At 47.9% G+C, this 21319-nt stretch overlaps 2 protein-coding genes across 3 annotated transcripts in view; one reads left to right on the top strand and one right to left on the bottom strand.

The window, feature by feature from the left end:
- Positions 1-17457, bottom strand: part of KIAA0319L (KIAA0319 like) — a 34845-nt gene extending 17388 nt beyond the window's left edge. Inside the window, exons 1-7 of one of the 2 annotated variants that reach the window (XM_074894588.1) lie at positions 17208-17456; positions 15848-16013; positions 11076-11770; positions 4438-4729; positions 2281-2382; positions 1321-1418; positions 77-164 (exon numbers count right to left, since the gene is read on the bottom strand). In XM_074894588.1, the coding sequence (XP_074750689.1) occupies positions 77-164; positions 1321-1418; positions 2281-2382; positions 4438-4729; positions 11076-11770; positions 15848-15989 (1417 nt within the window). In that variant the 5' untranslated portion in view covers positions 15990-16013; positions 17208-17456. Of the gene's footprint in view, positions 1-76; positions 165-1320; positions 1419-2280; positions 2383-4437; positions 4730-11075; positions 11771-15847; positions 16014-17207 lie in introns of both variants that reach the window. The other variant, XM_074894590.1, reaches the window with a different exon arrangement.
- Positions 17458-17559: 102 nt separating this feature from the next.
- NCDN (neurochondrin) lies at positions 17560-21319 on the top strand. The gene is made up of 6 exons (XM_074894591.1): positions 17560-17802; positions 18150-19136; positions 19323-19549; positions 19719-19943; positions 20156-20298; positions 20606-21319. The coding sequence occupies exons 1-6, from the start codon at positions 17701-17703 to the stop codon at positions 21037-21039; spliced, it is 2118 nt and encodes a 705-aa protein (XP_074750692.1). The 5' UTR covers positions 17560-17700; the 3' UTR covers positions 21040-21319.

Genomic DNA, 21319 nt, shown 5'->3' on the forward strand with positions numbered 1-21319 from the left:
AAAACACCAGGATACAGGTATCAGGGTTTGTCAGAGTCAGATGAACTTAAGAAAAGATACAATTCCACCAACTCACTCGGATTCACTGTTACATTCACGTAACCCTCTCCACGTGCATTTTCCCCATCAACGACGACTTTGAATTCGTACAGACCAACAGTAAGCTGGAAGCAAACACAGAAGATAATTTACATTCAGGATGGTGGCACCCTGTCAGGAGCCATTAGAAGGTCAAGTTACCAGGCTTTGGCACAGTAGCACAGTGGCAGCATAAAACACAGGCAATTAGCTTCAACCTGCAAAGCATGGTTTCCACACCAAAATGGTATTACGTATCTTTTAGTTTACAATGGCTATGCAGAAATTTCTTTCTGTCACAGGTGCCACAGGATTGTCAGTCAAGCTTTATTTTCTAGCAACAACAGGCAAATAGAAGAGAGATAACAGAGATTAGTTCAGGTTGTCTGGCCACAGGAACCTGTACTAGCAGATTGCATTTGAGATGAGAAAGGCTGCACATAAGAGAAGAAAATCTCTTCTTGTGTGTTTTTACAAAGGAAAGTATTTCTTCTCTTCTAGGTGACATGAGTCAGGCTGTCAGCCCTTCATCATTCACTGCTGAACCCAGATGAGGGTGAAGGACTAGGTGCTGGACAGCAGTCACGGCACCCAAAAGGCTGAAACCCTGACAGAGATAGACACGCTCCTTTCGAAGGGCTTTTCCCTGCATGGTATCGTGACTACAGACCGTAGTTTTCCGAGTGCAGCAGAATCCAAGATGCTCAAAGGACTGTCTTATAAATACAGAACTGTATATTCACCCAATATTTAAAGCCATTTCCTTGTTAAGAATGCCCATGTGCAGAAACAGGCAATCCTTTCACTGTTAGAGCTTGTCTGAAAGATCTAACCTGTAGCATGCTACAAGGTACTCCACAGCACTCGTTAATGGAATCAGAAAGTCCATTTTTCAGTGGGTAGTACAAGGCTTCAGACCCAAACAGACCACCACACTGTTTCAGTAGCAGAAATATTCACAACCCTTTGTTAATGTTAAATTGTGCCATTTGTATGGATTGACACGCTGCTTGTAGGCAGCTTTTAGATCCTGAAATCAATTTCTTCTTTCCCTCATGCCAGATCAATCTCCTTTTTATAAGAGACTTAGAAGAGGGCTTGCAGTCAAGTGTTGGCTGGCTGCCCATCATGCAATTTCCTATTCTCCCTGAAATCACATACAAGTCTTTCCTGGCTGCCAGGGTCCCCATCTTCTCCACCTGACATTTAACACAACAGGATTCAAAGCAGCAAAAGCTTTACCTTAGATAACTTAAGGGTCTGGGAGTGCTTCCCTTCCATTTCTCCACTGTAGTCTTTTGGATGAGTAATCAATTCCCACTCATAGGAATAAGTGGTTCCTAAAAAAAAAAAAAAAGGTCCAGACATTTGTTTTTAAAAGACATGCTAAAGAAAAGCAAAGAATTAAACATTTAAACATTTACAAATTTACAAGGCACATTCTGCTGCACTATGGAGAAATGAGACAGCTTGGAGTTCGGGCTGCAGCTTTTTGGGAATATACCCAGGAAAAGAGACAATCTGTGCTTCTAAACACATTTACTCTGGAGCCAAACCCCATCTTTCAGCCTCTAAGGCATTAAAGAGCTTGGGAACAATCACAGCTCCAGAATAATAAGAGAGAAAATCTTATTGTGCCCTCAAATCCTGCAGAGACAGCATAAGGCCAGTTTTTGAACAGGAATGCATCTATCCCTGTTGCTGCACAACACGTAACATCTTGCCTCTCCTCTGCAGTCTCCCACCGCCAACGGGGACAGAGCTATAGATCAGAACTTTATAAATACCTGTGAACAATTTGCATGATGAAATGAGGAGTGTATAGAAACGTGCTCCTCAGCATGTCAACCCCCCGAGTCAGATTTCAATCTCCCAAATGAGAGATCACTTGCTAAAACAGATTGTCACCTATCAGCAAGTATCATGAATAGATGCTGAAGATCCACTGCTTCCTCACATACCACTTGGAGAATGTCATCTCCCAAATCTAATCACTCTGTAGCACTTTCAATGTTTTTTTTGAGTCTTGCTATTTTCTGTGAGAGGCAGCATGAGGTAATAGCACAGAATGAGGAATTTCTACAGGAAACTGTTCTCTGACAGGACACATTTTCAAGATGGTCCTTATTTAATATCAGATATAATCCCTGTTTGCCATTTCACCGTCACAAGCCCTTAGCAGAATTCCCAGGGAAGCCTTACGGGGTGGTGGTTCAGGAAGCACAAACGCATTCAGCTGAACTTCATTCTTTGGCAGGGTCACTTCGACGCTGTCTCCAGCGGAAACTACCAGCTCCTTCATAACTGAGAGGGAGAAACACAGAATTGAAAGAGGAACAGGAAAAAAAAATTAAATACGTACATAAAAACCACCTTGGTTTCAGAGTCGGTGGAATACAAACCAGCTACAAATGGCTGTATTTTGTAAACATCCCGTCACTCAATATAGCTCCCGTTTCAGGTTTCGCTCTCATTGTTAATGCAAATGCACTAATGGGGTTTTACAATTTTAAGACAAGCCCAAAATGACTCAGTCATCTCTCTCTTTGCAGACACTGTGCAGCTCCTGCTCCTTTTCCAAAGAGCTGAAACGTGACCCTCGGGCCCTGTACAGGGGGATCTATTCACCAGGTCCAGCAGGACGGGAAGGGTTTTACCTGACAGGTTTTCGGCAGAGAACCCAGCTGCAGTCTCATGGCACAGCAAGACAAACACTTGCTACTTACCAAACTGCAATTCCACATCTTCACAAATATATGAAGAATCCACGGTATTTCTTTTTTGAAAAACTGCTTGGGGGCTAGGAGATTTTTTTTTTTTTAAACTGAATATGAAAACTCAAAATACAAACCTGTTCCTTTTATTTATATTTTCTCTTTAACCCCTTAAGAATTTTCTTGCCATTCCGTTCCAAGTAAACTGACAGGTAGTTTGTTTTTAAAGACTACAGGGTCAAGACTTGAAAACTGTGACTTGTTATTAGCATTAACATAACCAGAAAGTTGACTGCATTTCTCAGCCTCCTCATCCTCCTCTTCCCTTCCCATTTATTTTTGTGTTTTTATTATTGGGCCTTGGAATTACACACGGAAAACAAGAATTAAAGTCGGTTTACCCTAATTTGACCCTGTCAAAGACAATGTTATAGAGTTATGCACAAAAAATCCAAGTTAAAGAAGATAGGGAAAAAGTCAGTAAACATTTAGCCCTTCTTCCATCTGTTCATGAGCTACTGGAATTAACCAGTTAACTAAAAGAAAACAAATTCATCAAATTCTTTTCTTTCCCTCTCAATTACTCCAGGTCTTGGGATATCATAACTCCATCAGTCTTTCAGCTGCAAACAGTTCCAAGGCAAAAAGAAATTTGATCTCATTAGGAAAAAAACCCAAAAACCAAACAAACAGACCAAAAAAAACCCCAAAACTCTGCTTGGAAAAACTACCCTTCACGTCATCTTTGTATTATTTAGCAAAATAAGGAGGCTGTGGCTATGTTACTTTTCCAACACAAGCCACTGAAGATGTTTAAAATATATTTTCCAGTTTTAGCTGGGGTAAACCCTTAAAAAGAATACTAACTTGTTAGCACAAGCATCCAATGAGCTTCCTGCCAAAAACGTCTTTGGATGCAGCGTTTCCTTTACACTTTCCATTTGTTCCCTTGTAAGGGAAAGGAACCCTAAATTCAAAAGAAACTCCGCTGTGAATACTTCAGCAAACTGGATTAACTGAATTCTGAGATATCACACAACCAGTATACACCACTCACTGTACGTGCCCGTCCTCAGAGGGTGAGCTAATGGCCTGGGCGAGTTAATCGAGCTGTCCAAAGTGCATTTTGGCTTGTATACATTTTCAAGAGTTTGTTTTAAGAAATACCAGTGTGAACAGAAACATCATTTTGCTGCAAAGCATGGGCTAACAGCCAAGTACACTGTTCCCCATGGCTGAACCGTGCACAGACGTTTCAGGGACAGAGAGAAAAGTATCAGTTACACCCCATTTTGAGCAGACATTAAGGTTTCTGCTCAACTTGATAGACAGCAGTGTGTCAAGACTCCTGACAGAATGCTTCACGGGACTATGTCTTGCACCACATCTCAACTTCCACTTTGGGAATTAAGATATCACCATTACTTTCAAGCTGTTCTTGGAAATAGATCCAATGGTTATGTGCAGATTTATGATGCCAAAGTCCCAAGCTCAGACCTCGTGAATCAATGAGGTCCAACTGACACCTGCGCTTTTTCAAAGGTAAGAATTTCTGAAATTATCTCATATTTTTCAACACTGCTATGGTTTGTCACCAAAACCTGACTAGATGATATTTGCTGGGGTGTTTTCTGCCCGTTCTCACCTGGTGTGGTGGCAGTAGTGCTTGGTGACACAGCAGGGCTGGTCTGGATCGTAGGAATGCTGCCATTTGTGGGAACTCCACTTGGCACAGAAGTAGCTGTCTGCATCTTCGTTGGGCTTTTTGCCAGCATGGGGCTGACGGTGGGCAACACGTCTGAGGAGTGAGGATGGACCAAAGCATCATCTGGCTGCCCAGGCTTCTCGGTCTTCCCTGTGGCTGTCAAGCCCTGTGCTACAGGACTGGAGAACGTAGCCAACACCGACGGTTCTGGTGCGGATGTTCCTGGGTGGATCTGTAAAGGAAAAAGTTGTCTTAGTTTGACCTAAACCCTGAACGTCAGGTTTTTTTTGCTGTGTTTAAGTTGCGCTTCACCTCCTCTAGTTAGGGAGGCTGAAAAGTCCCTGGTTTGTTTTTCGCAGAAGCAGGATGTTTTACTGCTTCCTCCTCTCTTCTGAATTGTTTCTCAAACAATTGTTTTTCAAACTGGCAACGTGTCACGAGTGGGGTCCCCCAGGGATCAATATTGGGCCTGACACTGTTTAATATCTTCACAAGTGATCTGGATGATGGGATCAAGTGCACCCTGATGAAGTTGGCTGATGATACCAAACTGAATGGGGAAGTGGACACTCCAGAAGAGAGAGCCACCCACAGGCTGGAAAAGTGGGCTAACAAGAACCTTTTAAGTTCAACAAGGACAAGTGCAAGGTCTTGCACCTGGGAAAACATAATCCAGGAGTGCAGCACAGGCTGGGATCTACCCAGCAGCTCTGTGAAAGGAACCTGGGGGTCCTAGTGGACAAGCAGCTCAGTACAAGCAATCAGTGTGCTGCAGTGGCAAAGCAAGCCAACGGGGTGCTGGGCTGCACCAACAAGGGCATCACCAGCAGAGCTAAAGAAGTCATGATCCCCCTCTACTCAGCACTTGTCAGGCCACTCCTGGAATACTGTGCCCAGTTTTGGTCCCCACTATACAAAAAAGCTGTGGCCAGGCTGGAGAGGGCCCAAGTGGGGTCAGAAAGATGATCAAAGGGCTGGGCAGCCATGGGAGGAAAGGCTGAGAGAGCTGGGTTTGTTCAGCCTTAAGAAGAGAAGGCTTAGGGGAGACCTTATCACCATGTGCCAGTATTTAAAGCGGGGGCTACAAAGAAGATGGAGAATCCCTTTTTACAAAGAGTCCCATGGAAAAGATGAGGGGTCATATGTACAAGTTACTCCTGGGGACATTCTGATTGGACACAAGAAGAAAATTTTTCACAAGGAGAACCATCAGCTGTTGGAATAATCTCCCCAGGGAAGTGTTGGATTCCCCAACATTGGGCACTTTGAAGATTCAGCTGGACAGGGGGCTGGGCCAGCTTGTTTAGACCCTGCTTTTGCCAAGAAAGCTTGGACCAGATGATCCTTGAGGTCATTCCAACCTGGTGTTCTACGATTCTGTGATTCTCCATGTTCTTCCTCCACAGCAGGTAGGGCATTTCTAGCTCAGCTGAACACCAGTTAAGACCACAGATTTAACTACAGCACCTTAAGTACCATGGCTGCTGATGTGGCAAACGTGACAGAAGATCTAGGTTCAAAATTGCAGTGAGTGGAGCTAAAAGAATGGAAAGGTGGGATAAGACAGAAGCAAAAAACAGGGACCAGGAACTGGGGTTCATTTGGGCCATTTATTTTGGCTATGTATTCCTTTTTCTAAAGCTGTGCAGTTGGCAAGCACAAAGCAGGAGGATTGCAATGGCATTTTTATGTAATAATCGAATCATTGCAGCAAGAGGAAATTTATTTCAGAATCACTCTTCAAAGCAAGGTGACCTGACACAAGCAGTTCCCTGCGTGCATGCCACAGGAGATGCTGCTGGGGCAGGGAGCCGAGCTTGCGGGCAGAAAGTTTGCTCACATCCATACAGGATGAGCCACTTTATTGAAAATAATCAAAGTGGCAGGAACAATTTCCTTTCTTTCATCAGAAAATTCCTTTTACAGTACCTAGCCCCATTCCAGTTCTTCGCCTGCCAGGCAATACTCCTGACAATTTACCTTCCACCATGAAGTACATGTGTGTAGCACATTTTGTTGAGCTAACTATTTTGAGAGCATCTGCTAAATATTTAAAATGGAGCAATTTACCATCTTCAACTTGGGAAGCGTTTGGGCGCGGAATTGCCCACCACAACTCCCCACTAGAGGAGCTGATCAAAAGCTCGTATCGGAGGAAATATTCTCAAGCTTTTACACCATGCTGTTGGCGTTCAGTCCAGGAAACACGAACTGGAAAAACGCTCCAGACCACGGTGGGCAACATCCTGGTCAGTAAATAGGCTGGGTTTCAGAAAACACTAAACGCCAGTTGTAAAAATAAAGGCGTGCTGCACGTACTAACAGCCAGCCAAGCCAAGAGTAGCAATGAAGGCACTGAAGGCTTCTCTGCAAGGTTTTTTTTCAGTCTTGGGCAAATCATTGCCTCTCCCCCTATCTCAGCTAACTCTCCCTCAGTCTTAGAATTTAAAACATCTCAACTCAACTGTGTGTTTGATTAACATCTGAGTTTATTGACCAACAGACCAAACACTGTTAGTGTTGCAGACATAAGCTGTTTTTCTCTATTTGCTTACTTGTTGATGGGCTTCCTTTACCTCTGACAAAACTATGGATTCTTTGAAACAAAGGTGTAGGCAAAATCTGGCATACTGCTCTGCGCTGCTCTTCGTCACAGCCCCAGGACAGCTGCCTGCCCCAAGCAGTGCCACCTTACACCCACTAATAACTCTGGTCACTGCAGGACACTGACTGCCTTTTACCAACTATGCGAAGAAGATGAAGTTAGAAATGCTGGCATGACAGGAGGGGAACAGCCAGGCAGGAACTCAGCCACCTGAGACAGACTCTTTAGGAAAGGCAGAGGAGCAGAAAGCCTCTGTGACTTCATACCACTATGGGAAAGCATTCCTTGCTTAGCAAGAATCAACTCAGAAGAAAGAAAAGCTGTCACAAACATGCAGAAGACCAGCATCCGCCCGCTGCGCACGGCAGCTGAGTCTCCACTTTCCTTGGTAATATTTTCAGTGAGCCAGATGCTTCCTTGACTCACTTTTTAATGCCTAAAAAAACCCCACAGCTTTACAGTTAAGAGAGATCTTCTTCCTTCCAGAAGACTTCAGGATGAATTGACAGCCAAATGTCTGCAGAGATCTTGAATGAGATAAGCCTTGCCTGGGGCAACATAACAGTCAAAAATGCCTCTCATGCTTGCAAGCTGAGACATTTCTTATCTTTACTCCATAACCCCGAATTCTTTAAAGCAAAGAACAGAGATTTCATTCTTGGGGATAAACGAGGAGGAGACTAGAAGTTTGCCAGCTGTCCCATCTTATTAGCTTAGAAAATAGAGAAGTGGCATACTGGCCTGAGTGAACGTAGGAGTGTCAGACACTTTTGATTCCAACCCCTAGCTGCCTTTGGCCTCGGACAAGTGACCTGGTCTCCCTGTCTGAGTGTTCTACGTCTGTAGGATGGAACTAGAGCAGGTATGTTCATCAGAATCCACACTGAACCTAAGTTACTTGAAAAAAAAAAAACCAACCCTGTGTTCTGGAATTCTATTTTTTAATTTAAATAGGCCTTACTTTGCTAAGCCTGGTTTGAATTTACAAAATAGGTTCTTTTCAGCTTCGATTGTGTCCTTAGTTGTTTGCACTAGGTGCCATGTCTGTGAAAACCCTTAAGACACAAAAATGTGGGTAATGTCACAAACCACTACAGAGTTAGTGCTGGCTGTGGAGAGACCCTCCCTCCTTCCTCATAGGGTAAGAAGTGCCCAGCACTAGCAGGAAGCACGACAGCAAGAGTCCAACACTGGGCTTGGGAGGGGCAAGGGTAGCCAGAACTGGGAGTGCAGGAATGAGCTCCTGGCTCTGTTGTAACAACTCCACTTTAAAGGCTGCAGGCTTTTCCAGTCTGCTGCAGAGCTGCTGCAGTGCTGCAGCAGTTCTTCTCTTCAGCAGTGCTGCGCTTAAATACTTCTCCCAGTTGGCTATTAAATGCACTGCTATATTTTAAAATTGACAAGTATTTCTTCAACGAGGCAGGAAAAAAATGGTGCCTGGAAAATGTCACTCACTAATGGAAAAGCACAAATTTCTCTTCCTTAGTTAAGGGCTGATGAGCAGCGTGCACTGTGGTTTATCCTGGTACACTCTCCTTCACCCACCTCTGGTTCCACAGCATGGATACAGTAAAACCAGAAATTAATGCTAGCTGCACATGAGCGAGTGACACTGCAGATGGCTATGGAGCTATCAGAACTGCAAGAGGAAAATTAAAACTCAGCGAGGCAACGCCTTCCTAAAACTGTCACTTACCTTCTCCCTGAGTCTCTAGGAGCAAAGGAAAAGATTTGCCTTCACACACTCAATGCTCATCAACAGAAGAGGAGACTACGCACATTAATTTCTTTCTCCCCTTTTAGAGAGGAGTTAAGAGCCACTTTGACCTCAGATGTCCTTTCCCACTTCAGATGTTTGATGCTCCCAGGTACGAGCTGCTTTGCACGCAGGAATGATCCAGTATTCTCCCACCTTACAGCCCACCTGCCCAACCTCCTTAAAGAACAGTATGAAACACCCAGCACTCACCTGCTGAAGCTGTGTGCTCCATGTACTGCACCAAATCTAGCCCAGGTGAAATTCTACTGATTCCAGCATGTGTGTAACTTTTACTTATTTTGGCCCAAAACCAACCTAACTTGGAAAACTCCCTGCTTTAGCATCTCCCTCCTGCAAAGGCTGGCCATGCCCCAAGTACACAGCCCTGAATGTTATATCCTTGGCCTAAATTAAGCTGCGCTCAGATCAGAAATGCAAGGACAGCTGCATAGCTTGCCTTATATTTTGCAGGTGAAAGTTGGATGGTTCAATAATCAAGGAATTAGCCCAGGGCTGGGTAGAACCAGCTTCAGCTCAACACTCCTATTAAGGCAGATTTTTTAATTCTTTCTCCTCCTCAACAACTCTATCCTAAACCTCAAAAATGTGACTGCCAGGAATTCCACCACAGCCAATACATTTTAGTAAGACGTTTTTATTTTGATGAACCTGCATTTTGTCAAGAGATACAGACTTTACTAGCAAAAAAAAACCAGTAAGGAGAAGAAAAACCTTTCCTCAGCACACATCCAACAGTGCACCCTAATGACAACAGGAGTGCTTCCTAAAGATGGGAAAATAGCCTAGATACTCAGCAATATTCAGAAGCTGATTTATCCATGTAATTTAATATTTGCAACCAGTTTACTCCACAGGCACTGAACAGTAATAGTATGACAACTCAGAATGCAGCACCGCAAACTGAACTAGCAGGGAGGTACAGCAACTATTACCCAAGAGCAAGAGAAGACATTTAAGACCGGCTGTGAAGAAGCGTCCCCAGACGTTGCATGCATAACAACTGAGAGAACGGGGTCGCTGTGTAAATCTCAAATATTAGGAAGAGGAAAGAACAAGCAGGGTGGAAGTGCTGCAATACTGCAGGGGAGAGAGAAAGCTGAGATCTTAAGTCAGCCCTGAATGCTGTGGGGTTCTGGAAAATCAAACATTTGTAAAGTTTTAGTGTATGATTTCACACGCCACCCGGGCTGCCCTGGAGCTCTCGGCAGTGTCCCTTGGCTGCTCTCCACATCCTGCTCTGCAGGGTGGTGGCTCAGACCAGTCACAGCCCTACCTGGAACCAAGAGTTTAATACAAGGGAGAGAAACAAATTCAGTCAAGTTTCCAGAACAAGAACATAACTACAGGAAAAGGCATTAGGCTTCAACGGTGCCAAATGCTAGAAACATGCAGAAGTCATTTAAGGAACAGCTTCACAAAGTAGAATTCTTTCTATTTCACCACCACGAGTGCATAGACTTTTTTGTATGATAAGGCTCAAAAAACTATTTTTGGATTTAAAAATATAATTTAACAATTCACATGTGTCAATTTCTCTTTAAGACTAACATCTAGATTTACCAGCTTAACACTGTACGTGTTTGGAGTAGAGACTAAACTGCTTTCATTCAACCAATGCCAAAGTAAGCTTTTGTGGATTTGAGAAAGTGACACAGTCTTCAAAAACAGAACAAAAAGTTGGCATTAAGATGCCAACTCAAGCAAGCAGGCTGGCACAAAAAGTACACTGGAAACTCTACGCATGAGTCTGTAAAGTAACATATTTAACTGCCTCAATTCAGCACTCAAACAGCTTATTTTATTTTGTGGATCTAAAAAGGTACTTTCACAGGTAACAGTTTTCAACTTCCAGGCACTTCCCACTGACATCCCATCTCACCTTTCCTTCTCATCTGGCCAGTACGCTGTGTACTGTGCACAGGTAAGCATTATCGTGACCTTCATCTCCTCTCACCTCCCCAAAGACAGTTTATCCCAGCTAGAAAGAGGGGGAGAAACCCCCTGCCCCCCAAAAAACAAACAAAAACCCCAACCCTCGGCCTTGCCTTGTTGACAGGAGGCTGAAAGCAGGCATCCAGAAAGGTATCCTATTACTTCAGCAGTTTTAAGTCAAAGTCGACACAAAGCAAGGTTGAGCAGGAGGGTGACGGCTGTCCCAGGCAGCCCCGTTTCAGCCCCAGCCATCACACTTACCTGTGACAAGCCAACACCGTCTGCGTCACTGGACCTGTTCACATTATTGCTTTTAGGAGGGAACTGGCTTTTGGTTTTCTGCTCTCTTGGATTCTGTCCACTTTTCAGCGAGTCCTTCTTTTGATTTGGGTGGCCTTCAGGAACAGGCCTGTCTGCCACTAAGCGCCTCAGGACTTGATCCTTCAAGCGCTCTGCTTCGCTTCGGCTGCTTCTAGATTTGCTGTCTGATGCTCCGGCTGCAGCCTCGCCGCTGGGGCTCGCTGCTATATCCCTTTTCAGGGGTTCCACCCTGTTACCTGCCAAGCTCCACGTCTGGAATGACCTCCGCAGTCTTTTTTTCCTCTGGACAGGGATGCCCCAGTCCAACCACTTGTGAAACCAGGTCTTCGCGTCACCTTCCATCTGAAACTTTAAGTGCTCTGTGCTTTTCGATTTCTTTAAAAACACCAAGACAGAGTCAGAAAAGCCAGTCCTGTTTGCCTGACACACGCCAGGCATAGTGCAGTTCACCTGGATGCACATATTTTCCAAGAACCAAAAAGCATCACAGGTGGGGCTCTGGCAGCAAGCAGTGTGACAGGACCGGAGTGTATGAAATCCTTCCAGAAGCTGCATATGGTGATCTTCCCACGATCTCAAACGGCCACCAAACAGGATTTTCCCTGGCTCACATTTAGATCTGTTCCAGTTTGCATCTGGGAAAGGGGAGGGAAGACAAATAAAAACAATTCTCAATCCTTGAAAGCAGTGGGCAACAGATCCTCATCACTACTGTCAAGATGAATTCCGGGCACGGGAGTAATGTGGGAGAGAGGGGACAGACAGTAAAATGGGGGTTTCTCAGAATCCACACCTGGCCTCAGTACCCAGTACCTACACGAGATTTTAAACAGCAATCTGCACCTCCTACCAAAGGGACCACCACGCTTTCTGACAGTAATGGAGCTCAAGCCATCTGAACCTAGGATCCCGAGTGCAGGTGCTTCCTCTGAGCAGTAAACAGCACTGCTCCTCTGCCCGTAGGTGTTGGCCTTGAAGGAGAACTCTGGAAACAGTGACACTGGCTTGGTTTATAGCACCACAGCATTTTTTCCTCTTCCATGATGATTTTTGAGGTCAGTCACTTATTTTGACTGAAATTGTTCCACTTGGAGAAGTTGTTACATCTTTTAGAACAGGTCTGCAAGGCCTGTCCTCACCACCCACTCCACTGTAGTGCTTTCTGTAACAGAAATTATGTCAAACTTTTTTTTTTTTTTAAGTCAAGGTGCTTCAGATCTCAGATCAGTGGTAAAGTAGCAACTGCTTTGCATATGGAGGTTCTTTTTTTTTTTCCTTAACATGAAAAATTAGAGTGCTTGCAGGGATCAATGGATTAAAGGCTTCCAAAATTCAGAGCTCTGCAGATTAAGGACTCCCTAAAAATAGACTAATGACCTATGAGACTGTTACACTGTGCTGTGTTCAGCATCCAAGGGATAATAGGTCACTAGAAGATTACTTTACAAACTCTGTCACTGGACCCTGAGTAGTGCAGCTGGAGAATATGCTCCAGGTCTGGCTCCCTCCCTGCCTGTCAACACTTGTGTACACACACACACTCCAAAGTTAGAGACACAAGTAACAAATGGAAGAATAACACCACTGCTGTGAATTTGAAGGAGATCTTAGCTGTTCAGACTCAGTTTAGCCTAAAAAATGGAAAAAAAAAAAAAAATCACTGTTAAAGGTGAAGCACTGTCCCTAATATATCCTGTGCAAAAGAGAAATGTGCTGCTTCCCACATCCCAAAAATCCCTCCTCCTCCTTGACCCGTGCTCATCGACCTCTCCTCAGGTGTCAGCCCTGGCTCACACATACCACTCAAATTAAGGCTTGATACAGAACCCAGTGAAATTCAGCAGCAACTTTCTAGCAACAGGCTTAGAACTGGGGCACAAACAGAATGGCACATATTTAAGAGAGAAGTGTTCCCAGGGCAGATATCCCTTGTGAAAAATCACTGCATAACACAAGTATTATATTTAGCCATCTAAAATGTAGAACCTGAATCCCCGTAAGCATCTCCTAGGTATGCCAGAGTCAGGACTTAGCCCAGATGACACACCACTACCATGCTGAGAGCATTCTGCTTCTCTTTTAACCCACTGCTAAACCAAGATGCAGAGATACGAATTATATTTTGGCCAGATTTCGTTTCCAGAACTCTACTAATGTCCACCTAGGACACGTTTATTTGAAATTAGCCAATATGGTTTCTGAATTGCTGTATACAGATAGCTTAAAACTCAGTTAACTCTCAGGAACAACAGAAGTGAACGGGCAACTCGCAACACGCCAGCCCAGCATTCTGGACGTTCATTTTCCACAGAACCACACTGATTTTCATCTAAGCAAGTCCTACGGACTTTGGGAGGCATCACACATTCAGACAACTCTAAGTGCCATGGCAGGAAGCGGAGTGCCTCAGTCTACACTTGCGTTTCATCTCTGGAAAGATTTTTTGCCAGGAAAATCCACCTGGCCTGTTCACAAAACACTTCCTTCCTGAGAGTGCTGCAGGAACACGCTACGGGCCAAACGAATTGCTGTGACGAGAAGCCACATGTTGCCATTCGTAGCTTTGCAAATGGGGACCTCCACGGAGTTTGGTGCAGCACCTGCACCAGCTGCGAGCACCAGCAGTTGCTAACTCCCGCTTACTAAGAGCTGCCTTCCAGTCCCTCCCTGTTCCTCGTGCTGGACCCTACGCACACACCGCAGTCACAGACAGGAGCTCGCAGGCTGGGTCGGACCAGGAGACCAGTAAATCGGTCACTGACGGCGTCAATGCCAGCAGCTTCAGAAAAAAGCATGAGAAACCCATCAGCGGGAACGTCCCTGAGGACGAGCTCCCTCCTAAGCCCCAGCAGCCTACCCAGCCTGGCACGACACAAATCACAAGACGCCTGCACAGTGGGTGTGCTTAGTCACTTCTTAATATTGTTTTTGTCATTTTTTTCTTCCCTAGAATATCAGTACAAAAAACGCTGCTCTTCTCAGGAACTGGGGAGTTCCTGTCCCGGCAGTGCAGCTCACAGCTTTGCTGAGCAGCAGGGGAATGGAACGGACAAGAACAGTTTCTATTAATAAGTTCAGGTTCACAGACTTGCTCAGGCAGTTAATCGCTCCTGATATCAAATTAATGATTAAAGGCTTGACTCTATAGACTTTTTTAAAACCTATCACATGTAACCAATTATGTCAACATAGTTCCTCTTGCGTAACTCCGCATGACCACGTTATTTTCTAGGCAGCCATAATTCCTCCTCAGTTCAACAAACTGCTGCCTAAGCGACACAAACAAGACTAAAAGAACAAAAGCTCTACAGTGGAAAAAGTGTCCACATGAGGATAACTAGGTCACATACAATTATTTCCACACACTCATCAGCCTTCATGGTTTTAACTCTCCCGAGCAGACCAGCCCTCAAACACAGCAACACTGTCCTGCACACCCTCTAAGAGTGACACAGGATTAGCAGCTCTAGCTCTAGACTTCTAAGATATTACTAAAGACAGGAAACGCCACGCAGGAAGCCCAGTCTACAAGGAAACACGCGATCCACCTGACGCACCATCTGAACACACAGCGCTGAGAACCCTTTGCTAGGACCAGGAGTACAAATATGTCTTTCCAGGTTCTAAATTAGCTGATTAAGGTCACACAGCTCATTAGCTTAATCAAATCTGTCACTTGGTGAGTGTCCAGGAAACAAGAGAGATGCTGCTGCAGCAGCCTAGAGAACATGTCCACGTAACCGAGAAACAAAGCAAAACAATCCCCTTTTCAAATCTTGCTGCCATTAAGGCGTAGCAACCTTCCTGCAAAATAAAAGCTGTGGCAGCTGTCACACGGGTTGATATATATATCGAGGTCACTGCTGCCTCGAACCTATAATTCACTGCAACTTGAACAAAGAGGAGAAAAAAAGGCACATAAACTTTCTTAAATGGGATCTGGTGAATGCTACATGCACTCATGGGAAAAATACCATCTCTTGGTGAAGATGTGGCCTCAAAACACTCACAGGAACTTAACAAGTCTCTCTGAAAAGTCAGAATCTAAACTTTCTAAAAAAAAAAACAAACCCACAAACAAAACCCACACAATCCATTATGTGAAAACTTCCATACAAGCCACTAACTTGGTTATTTACTTGAGCAGGAGGTTGGTTACTTAAGTTTGAACAGGAAATAGAAAAACAAACATAACAATTGCCTGTAGGCAAATACAGAATATTGACATACTGCATTTGAGGAGAATGTTTGAGGGCTAAAAAAAAATGTTCCTGCCTTCCCAATTTGCTGAGTATTCCTTAGATGAAATTATTTTCCACATTATCACTTGTTCCTTTTGCAAAAGGAAAAAAAAAAAAAGATTCTCAGCTGCGAGAAAGCTCTCTATGAGATACAGGCAAGTGCCAGCACTGCGTGTGAAGGGGCACAGCAGTGGGACAGACAGACGCCCTGCTGCTGACCACCCGGTTACTCAAACTAGCAGTTGGTTACCAGAGCACTACAGTGTGATAAGAAGGGACCCCCTCATGCCCCACATCTACCTTTTTGACAGCTCATTTAGTAACTATTAAGGGTGACGGTTTGTTTTTTTAAACCACTACAACGTCTAGCAGCAAATAATTTCACTTTCCTCTCAGAATATTTTAATCAAGTAAGAGGGATAAATATCATAAAAAATATAGACACGGTCCCACAGAGAACAGAAGAATCACCTGCTGAGGAGCACAAGGCACACAGGCAAGCACACAGGTAGAACAACTGCAGACTTCTCAGCTCCCTTGCAGGTTTTCCCAGGCAGTATCGTGACAGAAATCGGGCGCTGATGCTGAACTTGGCTTCCAACCTCTTCTCCATGGCCTTTGAGGGCAGCAGCAGGGTCTAGAAACATATAGAATATGAAACACAAAACATCCACAGGCAATTGGTATGTTCTCGCACAGATCCAGCTGACATTATGAAAAGCATGGAGCATTTGTGGAGGAAAAGGAACGTCTTATCTTATCTGCTGTGACTTAGTCCAGCTGCTGCTAAGTAACTATCAATACACGACAGTAACAGGAAACCTGTAGTAGCAACATCTCCAGTGTTGAACAGCCGTGGGTCGCCACGACGGCCTTTCCCATCACCCTTGTGATTTCCTCCTCCAGACCCCACCACTTCCAGTGGCAAAGTATCTAATATCACAGTCTACTGGATTCCAAAGGCATATTTTGGAAATTTCACTTTTCCAACATGCCACAGCAAACGGACGTGAGCATAACACAGGCACTGATAAACCCAGCACATCTGCCCGGCGATGTCATCACTTGTGTGTTGGTGTTGGCTGGTACCAGCCAGAAACAAAGAGAAACAAGAATACAACAACGCTGAGGGACACGGAGCTAAAAACCTGGTTTGCCCCATATCTTGCTGCGGTGGACAGAAATCACAAAAGTATTGATGCTTCTCAGCTTTTCTAATGGCGAAAGGTCTTTTACAGCTTCATATGTTACCGAAATCTAAATTAGCACTAGGTGATGTGACACAAAACCATTAATTATTTCACAGGTAATAAGCATTATCTATTGTCAAAGAGTCATGAAGCACCATTAGGCACAAGGAGTTAAACCGACCACTTCTGAAGCATCAAAAGGGAATATTGTCACAGATCTGACTATCAGCGCGCTGCCTGGACGCTCGTCGTTTGTTAAACTTCGGGGGAATCTCAAAAAACCACCCGGCAGCGAAGAGCGCGAGCACCGAAAGGGACACGGGAGGAAAAGTTCCCGAGGGGGGATGTAAAACCCCTGTTCAGCCAACAGGTCTCTAAGGGAACTTTCCGCGCCCCCCCGCCCCTCCGCGGAGGCTCCGCTCCGCCAGCCCCGCGCTCCCACGCCGGCTCGGCCCACGCTGCCCGCGCGGGCTCGGGGCCGGGCCGCAGGCACCGACCAGCCGGGCTCGGCCCGCACCCGCCGGGCTGCGGGACACGCCGAGGGCGGAGGCCGCGGCACGGAGCCGCCCGCAGCCTGTCGGTGCCCCCGGGGCCGGGCCAGGGCCCCGCCGGGCCGGGCCGGGCGGGCGGCGGGCACGTACCAGGGACGCATGGCCAGGCGAGCTCGGCGGCTCCTCGGCGGCCTCAAGCGGGCGGCGGGGCTGGGCCAGGCCTCCAGCGCGGCGGGCCGGGGGGCAGCGCGGCCTCCTGCCCCGCGGCCATGGCGGCAGCGGCGGGCGCCCCCTCACCCGGAAGCTGAACCGCCGCCTCCCCGGAACCGGGAGCAGCTTTGCGGGCACCGTCCGGGCAGGGCCGAGGCTGACGGCGCCGGCGGCCCCGGGTCACACCGGGGCGGGGCGGGGCGGTGCCGCCCCCGCCGCTGCCGGCGAGCCCAGGAGGCCGCGCAGCCACAGGTGATTTGCCCACAGGCCGCGCGGAGGCGGTGGCTTCAGGGACCGCCCAACAAGGCGGCAGGCGGTTGGCCGGCGGCGCGCCCGCGGCGCGCGGATTGGCTGAGAGGCGGCACGGAACCGGCGCTGAGGGGCCCCGGCGGCGCCGGTTTTACTCCCCGTCCGTAAACCGACGGAGCTGGCCATGGCCTCGGCCTCCGGAGACGGAAACGCGACGCTGAAGAGGTGCCTCGGCGTGCTCAGAGACGCGAGAAACGACAGCGAGCAGTTCGCAGCCCTGCTCCTGGTGAGGAACCGCTGCCGGCCGGCGCCCTGGGCGCCATCGCCTCAGGAACGGGCAGGGGGGAGGCGAAACCCGCCGCCCGAGCGGCCTTGGCAGCCGTGCTCGGCGTTGGCGAGGTGCTTCGATGCCTTGGTGTTCCCCTCAGCAAAGCGGAGCGAGCCTGGCCTTGGCTTGGCTGTGCTGAGGGTTAGTCAGCGTTGCCACACTCTGGTAAAGCTCTAGCGCCCAACTCAGGGGGTACTCCTCTGTACTAATGCAAGTTGTTTAGGCTTTTTATTTGCCTCTTCAATCCTGTAAATTTAGCAGAGGCCCTTGCTATGCTGTGCGCTCACCCCTGGTTTGCCTCACAGGTGACCAAAGCAGTCAGAGCTGGGGAAGTAGACGCTAAGACCCGTCGCCAGATCTTTGACGCAATTGGATTCACGTTTCCGAATCGCCTGCTTGCCTCCCGGCAGCCCCCGGCGGGCTGCCCCGAGCACACCTTCCGGGCACTGGGCCTCACTCTCTTGGCATGTTTCTGCACCGATCCCGAGTTAGCTGGGCACTCCCAGATCCTGAACAAAATCCCAACCTTCAATGATGTCCTGGTTTCCCCCTGCCATCCAGACAGCACGTCCATGATCGATGATGTATATCAGTGCCTGAGCGCTGTCCTGGCCACTGCCAGGGGCCCCAGAGAGTTGGTGACCAAGGGGACGGTGTCTGCCCTGTGCCAGGCCTACGTGAATTGCAGTTACGGCTCTGACCGTGCCTTGACGCTGCTCTTGGGGCTGTTGGCCGTAGCAGAGGTGAAGTGCTGGCAGAGAGACGCTCCACACCTCCTGGCCGTGCTGAGCAAGCTCTCCGATGATTTTCTCAAGAGCGAGGACATAACCAAATTTGAGCTGTGTGAGGTTCTGCCTCACTTCGTTCCCCTGTCGCCACCTCTCTCGCAGGACTCTCAGGGCTCCGAGTGCCTCCGTAGGCTTTACAAAGGGCTGGCTAACGTCTTGGCCAGTAAACTCAGCCAGTCACAGCGGGACCCTGCTCTGAAGCTTGCTGCCTGCCTCGTGCAGGCCTGCGGGTCAGAGTGGATCCCAGCAGGGAGTGCTGGAAGCAAGTTCCTGGCCTTGCTGGTGAACTTGGCTTGTGTGGAGGTCCGCCTGACCCTCGAGGAGCCAGATCCCTTGGAGGTGGAGGGGAAAAAAGAAGTGGTAACAGCCTGCTATGTCCTTATTGAGATGGGGATCCAGGAGTGCCTGAGAGAAGAAAAACCACTGCTAGAAGAGGTGCAGAAAATGCAGCTGATGAGGATCATGGAGGAGGCATTTGGAGCTGTAATATTCTACCTGAGACAGGTAATGCAGAGCTTTCGAGCAAAAAGCATGTTTTGGGGGGTTTCTCTGGGAGGCTCAGCAGCTCGTGGCCATAGCTGTGTAGAGCAAAACGAGCATCCTGGCCCACTGTGGTTTTCCTACCTGCAGTAGCTCGATAGAACAGAGGCCCTAACGTGTCATTTTCTGTCTGCTTTCTTCTTCGTGCAGGTTAAAGAGGAGGAGCTACAAGATCCTTTCATATTTGCTTCTGTTCGAGTCCTTGGAGCCTGGATGGCAGAAGAGACATCCTCCCTCAAGCAGGAAATCTGTGAGCTCTTGCCTTTCCTTGTTCGTTATGCCAAGAAGCTTTTCAAAGAGGGCAGCCCAGCTGCAAGTCTTCCCCAGCCAGAGCTGGTCAGCACCGAGGGCTCTGGCTTACCCCCGGATGCTCTGAGGTGAGTGTTTTAAGCCCAGAGTCAATCCATTTTAGCACAAACCTGCTCAAATCTTTCTCTATTTTCTGTTCTCCCTGCAGTGCCAATTCTGTTGCTCTTTTCCCCCCCCAGTTGGATGTGAACACAGGGCTTAGACCCATTCTACATCACGTTCTCAATTTCTTTCCAGGTTTCTGCTGCCTGGCTTTTGCCATTTAACAGCAGAGGACAGGCCCCGGGACATCCTCATCTCAGAAGGGGCACCAGCACTGCTGTGCGAGTACTTCCTGCATCAGTGGGAGGTGCTGACCTCCAAGCCTGGGTCTCTGGCTCCGCTGACAAGCCCTGAAATGAGTCTACAGACCACGTGTGGGATTTTCCTTAACCTGGTCGTGACTGCGCCGGACCTCATCAGGTGACAGCAGGAGCTTGTTTTAAGATTGTCAGTGGGAAGAAAGAGGGTGCGCTGTGAAATGAGGTTGCAGGATCTTTCGAGACACTGCGCTGGGAAAGGGATGTCTCTTTTTCAACATCAGTTACTTTTTTGGTGCTGCATTTAACCTTGATGTTTTCAGGTGCTTCTGGTTCTGTTCAGGAAATGTGTCTCAGCATTCGCTTTCCCTCTAGGCGAGACAAAACCTTTTCCTCCTTGATGGATGTGTTGCTGAAGTCTCTTCCGCTTCTGCTGCCCCAGAAGGATCACCTGGTTCTAGCAGCCAACGTTGCCACTCTGGGCCTGATGATGGCCAGGATCCTTGCAAGTTCAGCAGGTAAGAGGAGTTCCCACTGGCAGAGCTGCGCGTTGCTCCGCGTGGGCAGAGACCAGGGTCAGGGTGGTTGGGAAATACAAGGGAAACAGCTCCAGTTTCCGCCATGGGAAAAGTGCCACGACCAAAAACCTGGAGGAGCAAGGAATATGCAAAAAATTCAGCAGGCCGAGGGGCTGGGATTGAGGGATTTCTAGGGCGGGAGGATGGTTTTGTGCTCTCGCTGGAAGCCCTGCTCAGGCAGAGCTGCCGAAGGGTCCCTCCCTCGGCCGAGCGAGCTCTGGATCGAGTCATTTCCTTTTTCTTCCAGTTCTTCAGGGCACACAGTCTGCCAAGGAGTTTTTTGGAGCCGCCCTTCGCTTCCTATCCCAGGCCCACACCGCCCAAGCAGAGCCCGGCGGCGGCTGGGCCGTGGCCGTGTCACCAGCCTACGCCAGCGCCTGGGCGGACGTGGGCGAGCTCTGGTTCCTGGGGATGCAGGCGCTGGCCGGCTGCGTGCCGCTGCTGCCCTGGCTGCCGCAGGCCCTGCTGCAGGCGCGCTGGCTGCAAGGCCTCTCCCAGTTACTGACGCGCGTTGCTCCGGCCTCGCTGGATTTTGAACTGGTCGCCGCTTTCCAGGGCGTGTTGGTAGAGCTGGCCAGAGCCAGCGCGTCGTGCCGGGCTGCGATCCTGGCGCACCACGGCCGGGAGTGGGCCAACCTGTACGGGATGGCAGCGCTGGAACAGTGTCTGTCCGAGCCCTGAGGAGCCGGCAGGAAACAAAGCCCCGCACGAGACCTGGTCAACATTTCTCACGTGCCCTTTGGTGGCGGATGGGGACAAAAACCATTTAACTGGCCACGCTTTATAAAGTGGGTGACGCAGCGGAGCTCAGCAGGATTGGCACTATCCACAACCCGACGTGCAGAACTGTCACTGCCTCGGAACGTTTCAACATGCGCCTGCTTGACCTTCTGTCAGTATTTCTTCTTAAAAACAGGCTGTTTTATTATTAAAGACGTTTTTTGTTGCTTTATTTTTCAAA

Source organism: Strix uralensis, chromosome 25, assembly GCF_047716275.1.
Source record: "Strix uralensis isolate ZFMK-TIS-50842 chromosome 25, bStrUra1, whole genome shotgun sequence".
Lineage (NCBI taxonomy): Eukaryota > Metazoa > Chordata > Aves > Strigiformes > Strigidae > Strix > Strix uralensis.

Coding starts and splice junctions, on each gene's coding strand:
- NCDN (XM_074894591.1), top strand. CDS start 17,701: ATGGCCTCGGCCTCCGGAGACGGAAACGCGACGCTGAAGAGGTGCCTC. Junction 19,137..19,322: donor TAATATTCTACCTGAGACAG/GTAATGCAGAGC, acceptor TTCTTCGTGCAG/GTTAAAGAGGAGGAGCTACA. Junction 20,299..20,605: donor GATCCTTGCAAGTTCAGCAG/GTAAGAGGAGTT, acceptor TTTTTCTTCCAG/TTCTTCAGGGCACACAGTCT.